General features: G+C 46.2%; 1 protein-coding gene across 4 annotated transcripts in view; it reads right to left on the bottom strand.

The window, feature by feature from the left end:
• Positions 1–739: 739 nt before the first annotated feature.
• Phf20 (PHD finger protein 20) overlaps positions 740–13,539 on the bottom strand; it is a 101,283-nt gene continuing 88,483 nt past the window's right edge. For 3 of the 4 annotated variants that reach the window (XM_021656684.2, XM_060382961.1, XM_060382960.1), the window contains 5 exons: positions 12,108–12,207; positions 10,456–10,651; positions 8,296–8,695; positions 6,264–6,447; positions 740–3,332 (listed from right to left, as the gene is read on the bottom strand). In XM_021656684.2, coding sequence (XP_021512359.1) covers positions 3,190–3,332; positions 6,264–6,447; positions 8,296–8,695; positions 10,456–10,651; positions 12,108–12,207 — 1,023 coding nt within the window. In that variant the 3' untranslated portion in view covers positions 740–3,189. The remainder of the gene's footprint in view (positions 3,333–6,263; positions 6,448–8,295; positions 8,696–10,455; positions 10,652–12,107; positions 12,208–13,539) is intronic. The other variant, XM_021656685.2, reaches the window with a different exon arrangement.

The raw sequence follows: 13,539 nt of genomic DNA on the forward strand, positions 1-13,539 counted from the left end.
AGCTCTGGGAGTTTGAGGTTCTACAAAGTTAGCCCAGGACAGCCAAGGCTACATGGAGAAACCCTGTCTCAAAACAAAAACATGATAATGATTCTAGCTGGGCAGTGGTGGTGCATGCCTTTCAATCCCAGCACTTGGGGCAGCCAGAGGCAGGTGGATCTAGTTAGAGGCCAGCCTGGTCTACACAGAGAAACCTTGTCTGGAAAAACAAAACAAAAAGATAATGACTATATAATACATATAGACATACTTTGTAGACCAGTCTGGTCTCAAACTTAAGAGATCCACCTGCCTCTCTGCCTCCTCAGTGCTGGAATTAAAGGTATGTGCCTCCACTGCCTGGCTATAGTACATATTTTAAAAGCAATGTAAAGCATTCGATTCTTATGGTGGTGCACTCAGGAAACCAAGACAGGAAGATTGCAAGTTTGTGTGTGAGCCACCATGTGGTTGCTGGGAATTGAACTCAGGACCTCTGGAAGAGCAGCCAGTGCTATTAACCGCTGAGGCAAAGTTTGAAGCTCAACGTTGGGTTACATGACAAGTTCAAGGCCAGCCTGGACTACATTGCAAGACTGTATAAAAAAACAACCGGGTGTGGTGCATAGGATCTTAACACTAGCACTTGAGGCAGAGGCAGGAGATTTCTGAGAGTTCTAGGCCAGTCAGGCACATATAGTAAGACCTTGCCTTCAAACTAAAAAAACCTTTTATGCTTCAGTAATATGTGACTGACACGTAGCAACAAGAACCTGTTTTATTTTTTCCAGACACAGAGTTTTCATGTTCTGCAGATACTGCTTGAGAGCAACACTTATATACAGTGCCTCCTGTCTATGGCGTAAACACAGATACACATCCACAGTGCAGTGTTGGCTCAGCCAGGATCCACCTTGCGTACATGCTCAAGAATGACTGATCAAACCAGAACTCCTTTGTTAGGGTGACTTTCTATAGGTGGACAGTTTTTTAACAGACAGAACTTAGGTAGTGCACAGCTTTCTAAATGGTATCAGCATTGTTTGCAAATAACAGATTCCAGTGCTCCAACTTAGGGCTGAATTCACTTTGACCCAGGAACTGGGAGTGGAGCCCCTCAACATGGCTTTAAGTTAGGGAAGAACTGAGGTTATCAGAATGTGGGGGTGAGGGGGTCTACTTTGCTTCCCCAAAACAAAAAGTCACGATGAAACCAGGTTACTTCCTTCACAAAACCTAAATGATCAACCCAGTAATGACCAAGTGGCAGAATTAGGATAATTCAGTTTCTGCTTCCATTGTTGAACAGGACACAAAATTGATTGCCTTCAAAGTTAGAGCTTCCCCAGATGTCATACGCAAGAGTAGTTACATAAAAGAAAAACCTTAATTTAAAAGCCGTTATTGTATGTGTGTATGTGTGTCAGAGGACAACCTGCTATGTCCGTCCTGGGGACTAAACTCGGGTCAGGAGGCTGGGTGACAAGCACCTCTATCAACTGAGCCATCTCAATAGGTCCCAAATCAGTATCTACTATAACAATCATCGTACCTTGCACAGCGGTAGCTATAATTATCTTGTTTCTTCCCCTTTCAGACAATCATCATACAAGTCTCAAAATGCAGCTACTATATGATAAATTATCCAGAACACAGACGTCATGTAGACTTGAGCATTTCTTCCCACGAAAGAAATATCAATGCGAGCAGTGGGAAAACAGCCTTTTGTAAGGGACTGTGTTGGCTTAATTATGTTTCACACAGTTCCTAAGCTATGCCAGAACTCACGCTTGCCCTGTGGCTGATTTTATATCAGATGGTGAACAAATCACTAGACAGGGCACTCATTCCCTGAAACTTCCACAGTGACCCGTTGGGCCTACAGCTTAACCTTCCCAAGGCAGCTGGAGATGCTGCTGTTGCTACCGACACTGGCTCCTTGATGTTTACATAGTAAAGATTTGTGGCCTAGAGTATTACAGATTCCAAAACTGATGACAAACCTGCGGGTGTTGATGGATAAATGTACTTCAACGTTTGCCTTTAGTGATGCAAAAACTGGTAAAAATTAAGTTCTCAAAGCATGGAACCTTTCAAACTTTGCCTAGTAAGGTAAAAACCAAACAACATATAGCAATGACACATGGAACCAGAATCTGCGAAATAACACAAATATCTCTCCAAAGGTACAAACAGGTTGTACCTGGACCTTAAGCAGCATAATCACCTTCATCTCACAAAGAAACACAGACAGGACATTCACGTGTTGAAGTATGGCAACGACACTAGCCTCCAGGAAGGAGGAAAGCGGCACACAGACCTCAAGTTCGCTGATGACGACATAAAGTAAGGTAATTCCCACGTTCTTTGTAACAAATCTTTACAGTAGAAGAGTTCAAAATTTTTGGGAAACTTTTTCCCCCTTAACTTTAAATAGAACAGGGAAGCTATTGAAATTAATAAGTGGGTAAAAAAAAAAAAAAAAAAAAAAAAAAATGCTGTCCTTTGGGTTCTAGACCCTGCCTGCTTCTTTCTGGAATTCCTTGTAGATTCTCAGTACATCAAGATTCTAGTTCCTCCTTCAGCATTTTCCGCTTGGTTGCCGAAGGCACAGCCCAGCCGACTCTGAGTAAAACATACAGCCTTGTCCCTGGCGCTGTGAAACCATGCTGAGAAAGCAAAGTCTTGAAGCAGTGCATCAGGGCCCTGCTCCTTCCAAACTGCACAGCACAGTGAAGTCCCAACGTTCCAGTGACGATGAAAGATGAAAGCGGTGCCTGCTGCCCGCACGCCACCAGGCAGAGAAACCGGAAGGGCTGGCACATGTCTCAACCTGACCCAAAAATCAATTAAATAAACTGCAAATTGAATTTACAACTGTTTCCAACTAGATTTTTTTGGCTCTCATTTTGCTTATCATCAGTGGCGCGATTCCAAGTGAAGATGTGCAAAGACTCGCTTCGTTCAACTGTGCACAGAAGGGGATTCTAAGACTGCGCTGCCTTCGTGGTTGGCTTCCAGATCAAGAGTGCCCTGTCCTCCAGCAGCCAAAATGGTCTCTTTGTCCCAATGTCCATCACACTCCTGCCAAATCCCTGAAGTCAGTCAGAGTCCCGTGCATTCAGCATGCTAAGTTTATTTACTTAAATACGCGAAGCTCCCCTGGCAGACAAGCCGGGATTGTGCTCCAAATGTCTTGGGTGCCCAGTTTCATGTTGAGCAGCAGAGGGCAATCTGCTGCACCTTGCCCAGGTCAGTCAGCAGCTGCTTGATGCAATGCTTGAGCTGTGGAAGCCTGGCCAGTGGCTCTGGGGGCTCCAGCTCCCCAGTGTAGTCCAGCCAGCTCTCCAGCACTGCAGGGAGAAGAAAGAAGCTGCAGTGAATGCTCCAAACTTGACTTATAACAACCTCAGCCTGAGCCACTGCAACCCAGGCTGCCTCCATACTAGCACCCCACAAAGCATTGCTCCACACGGCACAGAGCTCTAATGTTAAGGTTTGCCTGTGATCTATCCCCCATGGGCTTGCGGTGAATGCTTGGCCCCCAGCCTGTGGTGCTATCTGGGAAGGAGGAGGTTGCTAGGGGTGTGCTGTTGACAATTATGCCTCCACCCCTTCCTCTCCTAGCCCGGCTGCCATGATAGAGACAGCTGCCTCCCCGGCCACCAGGACAAGACCAAGCAACCACGGACTGGATTATTAATTATAAACTACTTAAGCAAATTTCCCCTCAAGTTGTTTCTGTTAGCTAATCAGTTACAGCAATGACAATCTAGATGCTTCAGGACAGTGCTGCCCTGAACAAGTCCTACTTAGTGACAGAATGATTAATGTTTGTCCCCTTCAATGCATTGGCCGAGGAGCTGCTGAGCAGCTAAGAGACCCATTTGAATTGTATTCACTTTAATTATGTTAACTAGCCACACAATGCTATTGTGCCCCAGCAGAGGCAGAAGGCTCTGAAGACAGAGCTTTCCCATGTTGCCAATAGAGCTCCATGGGCTGCCAGAAAAATGAAGTGTCTTTAGACACAGAGAAGATCTGGATTTTCCTTTTTTTAAATCACTGTCAATTCTGATTGGTTTCATATTAATTCCTGATACATACTTATCAGCAGCACAAAATACACTTATTTTTTCCCCCTGAGAAGTTAAGTGTGAGCCTGGCGTGGTATGTACAACTTTAATCCAGCACTCAGGAGACTGGGACAGGTGGGGTCTCCTGAGTCTGAGGCCAGTCTGGATTACAAAGAGAGTTCCAGGACAGCCAGGGCTATTACACAGAGAAACCCGGTCTCATAAAACCAAAAAGAATGTTCTGACCACGCCTCATGACTGAAGCTTGTATAAGGCGGCATTTTTCTTGGAGTAATTTAATGTATGAGCTTTATATAGTCTCAGTTTCAGGCTTCATAGCTGGACTATAATTCACAGAATCCTAAAACATAGTATTTACAAATTGGGTCTAATAAAACATTTTAATTGTATTTTATTTATTTTGTGTGCCTACATGGAGATGAGAGGATCTTGTGGGGCTCTGTTCTTTCCTTCCAGCAGGTAGATTTCAGGGATGGGGACATGGAGGAAGAAACTTTCACTCTCTGAGCATCTCTCTAGGCTGTTACAATTAAAACAAATAATCAGTAATAAGTAAACAATCTTTTTTTTTTTTTTTAATTCAAAGCCTCAAATTAGAAGTGATAGCTCAGCCAGTAAAATGCTTGCCTTGTGAGGACCTGAATTTGATCCCCAGAATACACATTTTAAAAAGGCTGGGCATGGAGGAGTACACCTTTACTCTTAGCCCTCGGGGGCAGTTTGGTCTACAGTGAACTCCGGACCAGCTAGGACTACATAATGAGATCCTAGCTCAAAAACAAAACAAAACAAAACAAAACAAAACAAAATATATATATATATATATTTTTTTTTTAAAGCACAGGTTAATCCCCTAAGCCGGGAAGATGGCTCCGTGGGTAACACACTTGTCACACCAGCTTAAGGACTGTAGTTTGGATAACCAGAATACATAAAGCCAAATGTGGCAGCTTTTAATTACCAATCACAAATCGGTAGCTTGAAAGAACCGACAGAGAAATGTGCTTATGGTAGTGATGAACAAGAGATCCTGCCACAAGCCAGTATAATGTGGACTAACCGCCACATCCAGGCTGTGGCACAAAGTTGTGCTCACACTCCGACACACTGAAAGTTTTTCTTAAGATTTATTTTGGTTTTGCCTACATGTATGTCTGTGTGAGGGTGTTAGATCCACTGGAACTAGAATTACAGTTAATTATGAGCTGCCATGTCCATGTGGGTGCTGGAATCGAATCCAGGTCCTCTGAAGAAGAGCCAGTGCTCTTAACCACTGAGCCACTGCTTAAACCCCCTGCAAAAAAACTTAAATTTCTGTAATGGAAGTTTTGGTTTCTTTGTAAATTCAGTATGTAAATCTGTTTTTGTTTTAATCCCAAGTGTGGGATTTTAGCTGGGCTATAGTTTGTCCACACCTATTAATTGTCTCGTGTGGGACACGGTCTAGGACTCGGAGGATGTAAGTTGAGAGCCCAGAAATAGAAAGTGTGGCATGATGTGAGGTATTGGTGTGTTCTGTGTAGCAGTTTGGGGGGACCAGAGAGGTGGCAATTTGGAGCAGACAGACAGATGCAGAGAAACGCAGAACCTTGGACGAGACTGCTGGCTGTGTTTGCTGTTGACGGAGGTTGGTATAGCCCTAAAAAAAAAAAAACCTTGATCCTAAACAGCTAGGAGAAGTAACGGGGCCCTCTCTCCCCCCTAACCTTCTCTCTCCTACCTAGGGCTGTGGGGGTTGATAGGAAGGAAGTTAAGGCCTAAATACCCTAAATAAAGTAGAGTTTAAAGCGAGTCCTTCAAGTTTCCCTCAGAACTTAATGTGCTCAGATCATTTCCAACAAGCCAACTCCAGCTCCTCTGTGAACACGGCTTTCTTAATTTTGTGGTGCTGAGACTGAAGGTGCCTCCCTCTCAAGCTAAGTGTGTGGTCTAGCACTGAGTACTCTAGCCCTGCATAGTGACTACCGCAGAAGGAAAAGGACAAGTGAAGCAAGACCCCTGTTACCTCTGATGTCCCAAGTGCCTAATAAATATTCAAAGTCAGGCTTGTCCTCATTGAGGGGAGAACTAGACAGAATGTGGCTGAAGAGGCCAGAAGACAGCTTTCCCTTGACAGCCAGGCTGTGGACTTCAGAAGGCAGCAGATGCAAAGCGAAGTTCAAGAGTGATGCCAAGAAAGGAACCTACCATCCAGCTCCTTCTCAATGGAGTCCATCCGATGCGTTACTTCATCCTGAAGGGACTCCACGTGTGTCAGCAGGTTAAACTGCCACTGGTGCTGTGAGCTCACCAGCCCTTCTCCACCTCTGTCCAGCAGCTTCCGAGCAGGGGCTTCTTCTGGTAGGACCTTCTTGGAAATGTACTCCCTCACCTGCGCGTGCAATGACAGTGAGTCACGGAGCGGAGACAGGTACTGCCTTCTCCCTGGCCAGCAGCGTAGAATCCTCTGACAAAGCAGCTGCTGCTCCCCATCCTCCTACCGCCTCCCCACAGTGACTAAAGTTCCAATGCCATGGCCTCAGGACAGCACCTGCCAGCTCAGAAAATCCGGCCTCCTTCCTCTGGCTAGCCTGGCCTGAAGCAGACCTCTCAGACCCAAAGGGCTGCCTAAAGCAGGGTGAGTGCCAAGAAAGGTTGGGGCATTAGTCATGCTTAGCGAGTCTTGGCTGTCTCTTGGTGAACGTGCGGTCGCTTGCTGAGTTACTTCCCCTATCAGCAGCATGGATGTGGTTTTCTGAGGCTTCATGAGGATGGGATTAAAGCACCAGTGTCCAGTCAGCTTACCAAGAGGCGGCCTTGATGAGGATAAGAACTTCCAGATTTTACACCGTGTTTCCTTTAAAAACCTGTCTAGTGCACAGGGCTGCTAGCCTTTTACTATACAGTCTGGGATCTCAAACTTGTATCCATTTACTTGGGTAACATTTAGGACTTCCTGTGCCCAAAACAATATCCTGAAAGCTTTTATGGGTCTGACAACCACAACCACAACCACAACCAAAGTGGCTGAACCTACGCTTGGAAGTGATCTGCCACAAACAGGCTGTCCTTACCACCCTGGCCAGACTTGCTTAGACATTGGCAAGGGTATATATAGGTTGAAAGTTGGGATGTCCCCTTTTGGCAATACACGCTGGTGCATTTACGCTGCTGATGCCAGGCCACAGGCTCAAGTCTAGGAAAGTAAGGGCGGCCAGGGCGACAGTGTGGGACCACGCAACGCCTCACTTGGGGAAGACAGGCACAGCGGCACTCACAGAGAGTGACACAGGCATGAGACGGGGCTCAGAACAGTGACTTAAACATGACAAAAAACTGAGTAACAAGGCTGGCTCCTGGGGAAAGTGCTCAAAGGAGCAAGAACTTCAATGAAACTAACTCATCACATGACAGGGCTAGGAAAAAAACAACATACAGTTTTGTTGAAAACATTACATCTAACAACACACTGGACTATGTTCATGCTAATAATCAGCACCTAGGAGCAATTATGTTGTAAATGCTAAAGAAAAAACAATTTTTGCTTAGTTCTATTTTTCTACAAGCTTGAATCAACTTCTCTGCTTAATATACCTTCTGATCCCATGTTCACACCCCTGGATTTCCTGGAACTGACGACCTTTAGCTACAGTGGGTCTCATGACTCTGTACCCATCTTAACAGGGGAGAAAACAAAAACAAAAACAAAACAAAAAAAAAATCAGAAACTTTCTGATGGAGATATGGCTCAGTAGTTAAGAGCAGTGGCTGCTCTTCCAGAGGACCATTGTTCAATTCCCATCAACTACATGGTAGTTAACAACCATCTTCAGTGAGATCTGATGCCCTCTTCTGGCCTGCATGAGTACATGCAGACAAAGCACTCATACATAAATAAATAAAATAAAATAAAAAACTTTCTGATGAGAAATTTTAAATACTTCTATTAAGAAGTGTTGTAGTAAGTAATTGAAAGGGTCTTCCAAATCTGTGCGCGGTGGTACACGCCTGTAATCCCAGCACTCAGGAGACAGAGGCAGAAGGATCTCTATGAGTTTGAGGCCAGCCTGGTCTACAAAGTGAGTCTAGGACAGCCAGGGCTATACAGAGAAGCCAAAAACAAAACCCACTACCCCTCCTTCCCCCAAAAAGTAGTATCTTTCACAGAATGGTTAGAATGGAGGAGAACTTACAAGCACTCAGCCACTAAGTAAAGAGTAAGTACAGGCAGGCCACTTACCTTTGGGGAGCTGGGCTTGGGGTCGCTGTCCCCTCTGCTCCTGTCTTGGTCGAGGGGCCAGCCTAAGCGAGGGGAGAGAGAATCGTCACCATTTTCACAGAGGGGGCTGACGGCGTCATCAAGGGCAGAGCCTCTAGTCTCCACTACCAGCTTCTGCTCCACAGCAGGGTAATAGGCGCGGGGCTTCTGGTAGCAGTGCTCGCTGGTGATATAGGACTCCTCCACAGACCTGGGCAGGGACAATGGCTTCTCCACTGCCCCGTTCAAAGTTCTATAGCTTGGGGACTCGTCCTTGCTCCTGGCATCCGTGATGTGGATGTGTCTGGAATGTGCTCTCCCCTCTCCTGAATGCTGTTTCCAGGGCTGGCACCACAGTTGCAGATCAGGATGCTCCCTGCTTCTGTGGGAAAGGCAAATGGTGAAAACTGAGGGTAGCTGGCACCACTGCAAAGCTCCTCGACTTATAAACATGCTCCCATGGGTGAGAGTGGCCTCTACCTGGAATATTGACCCACATAGCACAGCCGGCTTAAGCCCTCGGCCTCTTAGGAGGTCACTTCCCTAGGCTCCCAAAGCTTGGGGACTGGTGCGGGTGGGGGACTGGACTTGGCTTCTGACCTCACTCAGGCTCCTCCTGGCTTCCTCCTTTGGAAACTACCAGCTCTGACTTTCGAGAGTCAGTGAAAACATTGATGTGTGAAAGTATTCTTCAAATGTGGCTAACAGGGTCTGGGAAGATGGCTCAGCAGGTAAAGATGCCTGACATCAAGCCTGATAACCTGAGTTTGATACCCAGAGCCACATGGTAGAAGAGATCCAACTACCAAAAATTGTTCTTCTAACTCCCACACATATGTTGGTGGCACACGCACACATAAATAAATGCAGTAAAAACCAAAATGTGGCTTTATTTGACTCAATCAACTGGCACAATAACCCTGACATGCAACAGCACTGCTAATTAGCAAACCATCACTTACCAAACTGCAATGGTGCTGGGGATGAATAAGTATGTATGGCCATTAATCATAACATTTCTTAAAAATTTTTTTATGTCTTTAATTTTCACCATTTCAAAGAAAAAAGTGGTCAGGGTCAGTAAAGGATGGAGATGCCCATCAACAGCACAACCTCCTCTGCGCATCTGATGTAGGAGGACCACTTGAGTGTGTGCACAGAGCACAGGGAAGAACGTCACCGTCCCCTGGAAAGAGGACAAAAACATCACAGTATACTGTTCTCAGTGGGAACAGGTACACTGAAATTTCGTGTATTTGTTACTGTGTATGTGTGTGTGGTGTGTGTGTGTGTGTGCATGCATGTGTCTGTACACGTGTTCAGAAACGAGCCCAGGCTTTTGAGCACACTACGTAAGCATAATACGTAACTTCTGAGCCCTCACCTATATCTATATTTTTAAGATTTACTCTATCTTTTAATTATATGCCTGTGCCCAGGGTGTGCATGTGAATGCATTCAATATAAAAACTGAGGGGTTGGGAGAAGGCCTGGAGCGGAGCTACTGGCAGTGGTGGGCTATACAAACTGTGTCCTTTGCAAGAGCTGTAAGTACCCCGAGCCATCTCTCCTACAGCAAAGTTTTACATTAAAAATTATTTTTAAAAACTACACGTATCTATCTATCTATCTATCTATCTATCTATCTATCTATCTATCTATCTATCTACCTACCTACCTACCACTGCCCAAGACATATGTGTGGAGGTCAAAGAACAACTTGAAGGCTAGCCCTTTCCTTCTAACACGTTAAGCCAGGGTTTAAAGCCAGCTCACCAGTGTTGGCTGCCAGCGCCTGTATCCACTGAGCCACCTCACCGCCCCAACCTTCATTTCTTAACTATGCAGAACTTCTCTTACAACTTTTGATCATGAAAAGGAAGAGAAAGAATACAGATGAAGAGAAAAGGACGATTGTAAGTGGTGGCTTGAGGGCAGAGCAACTGTAGCGAGGAGGATACCATCCTCCAGAGACCTACTCACTGTAGGCAAATACTGTACCCCTGAGCACGTGCTCAGCAACAGCAACAGAATTTTTGGTACAGGTCTCAAACTTAACAGTCTTTGTGGTCTTCCACTTTCTTTTCTCTCAACCGAGAGCCAAAGTAAATTCCCACCCAAAGCTGCAGGCACCACACTTACTGCAAGATGCTCATTTTGAGCTGCAAGCCATGAAGAACCTCAATCACTCTCTGAACATCACCAAGAAGCTGATGGGTGGCCACAATCTTCTTAGCATTCTGATGGGAATAGTTCTCTTCTAGGAATGCCAGGCCATGCATATGTCCCCGGCTCAACCACTCCTTGTCATACCAGTACTTGAAGCCAGGCCTCTGACCTAAAGTGGTGACGTTAAAAGAGGATCAAACTTGGCCTGACAGAAACCCAGGCTACCCCATCACAGGTCCAATCACCATGAGTTTCCAGGACTGATTAATGTGTTTGTTTTGTTCATATATACTTAGCACTTGTGTTGGAGACAACCCAGGAATAAGGCACAGTCCCTTCCACGGAGGAACTAGAGCAAGGATTCTAGCGATTCATTTTCTCCTCCTTCCTATTATCTTCCTTCCCTCCCTCCCCATCCCAGCCACCCAACTTTCTTTGCACCCTCTTCCCCCTTTTTCGAGACAGGGTCTCATGTGGCTCAGACTGTCCTCAAACTGCCTATGTAACTTAGACTGGCTTTGAACTCCTGTTCCTCCTGCTTCTGTTTGGTGGGTTCTGGGATACAGATACACACCACCATGGCCGGCTGGATTATCTCTTCACATTTAAGTCATATCCTTCCTTCTTCCACTCCAAACCTTCCACAGCTTTGACTCCTCACAGAAGGAAAACCCAAATCCCTAACTCTAACAATTAAGGCCCACAGGACTCACATCCTTCCTGCTCTCCTCATCCCACCCTTATAATGGTTTTTCTGAGTTTTAGGAATACACACACACACACACACACACACAAATCTCTTTCTCCACCTGAACTCTTTCCCTTCTCTGGAGCCCTGGCCTGGATGGCTCCAGGGCCCTGCCCATTACAAGTCTCCTTAGAAAGGACAGAAAACGTAAGCTCAGGGACTCTGCAGCACTTCCTGCTCCCAAAGCTCAGAAGATAGCACCTGCAACAGGACCCTGTCACTCTTCAGTCACTGTGAAAACCCTGAAATAGGCTAGACATGGTGGACATGTCCAGGGACAGCCAAGAGCCAAGGACAACCTATTAGCCATGTAACCAACCGATCCTGCTAAGGAACTGAGCAAGGCACTGCTTAGGGTGGTTACAAGCTCCACACAGCCATGCCTTGGCTCTTTCCCTCCAGGGCACCGACACAATGGAGGGCACTATGCCTGCTAACATCCCTGAAATGGCATGAACAGAGCCACATGGCCATGCCAGGGCTCCCAGGGAAGGAAGTGTCTCACTGCTGAAACTGGAACAAGAGATCTGCAAGGCCCTGAGCGAGAACGACAGGCTAATCCACGGAGCACTCAACACTGGATGGAATTTCAGTCAGACCCATGAAGTTCTAGACTGCTGTGCCACTTTGTGCTTCTCAGTAACAAGTGTAGTTTTCACTACATTTCAAGAAATGTTCTAGCTCCAGCTCAGGCCTTTTGTAGGTAAACATCTTATACACATTCTCTTGCTGATAGGGTTAGGAACTGGCCACCAGGCATTTGTAACAAAGGTGAGAAGAGTCACCTAGCCATTAGCAAAGAAACACATCACAAGCACACGCTGCGCGCTAAGGAAGAGGCTACACACTGCTCGCATCCCAGCTCAGAAGCCTCTACCTGGAGGGTCTTGGCAAATGTAACACGTGTATTTTTCAGGCACGTTTTCTTCCAGCAATCCCATGCAGACCCCGTGCTGCCAGCACTGGCACTCTTCACACTGTGAGAATTAAAGAAGCAACAAAACTTAGAATGCAGGAGAACCTAGGAGCAGGGCCCACTGACCAGGAGTGAGGGGGAGAGGACTCAGGAGGGCGCACTCCCCACTGACTCCCCCCATGGAGCTGTACCCACACGGTGACCCAGCAAGGCCACCACTGAACACATGGATGCTTACACATAAGTGTACAATTAAGTTAAAAAGTCCTTAGTCCGTTAGTCCCTGGAGCCATAACAGAAGTGCCATGTGAGGCTATCAGCTCTGGAACAGGCCACAACACATAAAGAACATTTAGATTGTCAGGTGTGGTAGAGCATGCCTGCGATCCCAGCACTTGGGAGGTAAAGATATGGAGATAAGTTCAAGGCCAGCATCAGTAACACAGTGAGACCAAAGCCAGTCTGGGATACTTTAGAACCTGTCTCAAAAACAAACACAAAACAAAACTCTACATCAACCGATAGTACTGCTTCCAGTGACTGCTGCCTCTCCTACCTCACAGCTTCTACTTCCTGCACACTTTGTCAGGGTTAACAAAACCTGTCCATACTCTTAGAGAAAGGACACCTTACTGTGGCCAACAAACGGTAAGTTTCAATTACGCCTCAGGCCCACATTACCTGCGCTACTTTGTATAGTTCCAGGTCTCAACCCTGGCTTCGGCTTCCCTGTGCGCAGATGGTGTGTTCCTGCCCACACCACGGGCTGTCTGTTAGGAATCATGGGCCACATGCTCAGCCTCCCACTGCAAACTCAGCACACAGCTTCACAGTGAGCTTCTATCATCAACGGGCAAGCCAAGTCCCTTCGGCCTCCTAGAGTTGTACTAGCTCTTTGCATTTATTCTAAAACTTGCCAAATGTCGCTCAGGTAATCAGTGGCACATGTGAGACAGAACGAGCCAATGCAAAGATTCCTGCAAAGCCTTCCACACTCCACTGCCTTCCCTTGAGGCAAGATGTCCTCAAGTTCCAGGCCAGCTAGGGTTACAGAGGGAAACCCTGTCCCAAAATACAAAACAAAGTCCTTTCACCAATGACTGTGTTATGAGAACTAGCATTCACCAAAAATGAAAGAAATAGAACCAAGCTTCAAAATCCCAAGTGACAGCTCTGTTCCTGTGTTTAACCTCAGAAATACATGCACATAAGTAAAGTGGAAGAGTGGAGTGTGCTGTGCCCATAAAATGAATGAGAACAACCCACAGGGCAGCTAAGGATGAACATCACAGCTATGCAAGAACTCTGAGAAAATCCTAAAAACCATCTGAGGAATACAGGGGCCAAAGTCACTGAAGCTAATTCTTGGACACGAGTCACTACCCTGAAGACT

Source organism: Meriones unguiculatus, chromosome 4 (assembly GCF_030254825.1).
Source record: "Meriones unguiculatus strain TT.TT164.6M chromosome 4, Bangor_MerUng_6.1, whole genome shotgun sequence".
Classification (NCBI taxonomy): Eukaryota; Metazoa; Chordata; class Mammalia; order Rodentia; family Muridae; genus Meriones; species Meriones unguiculatus.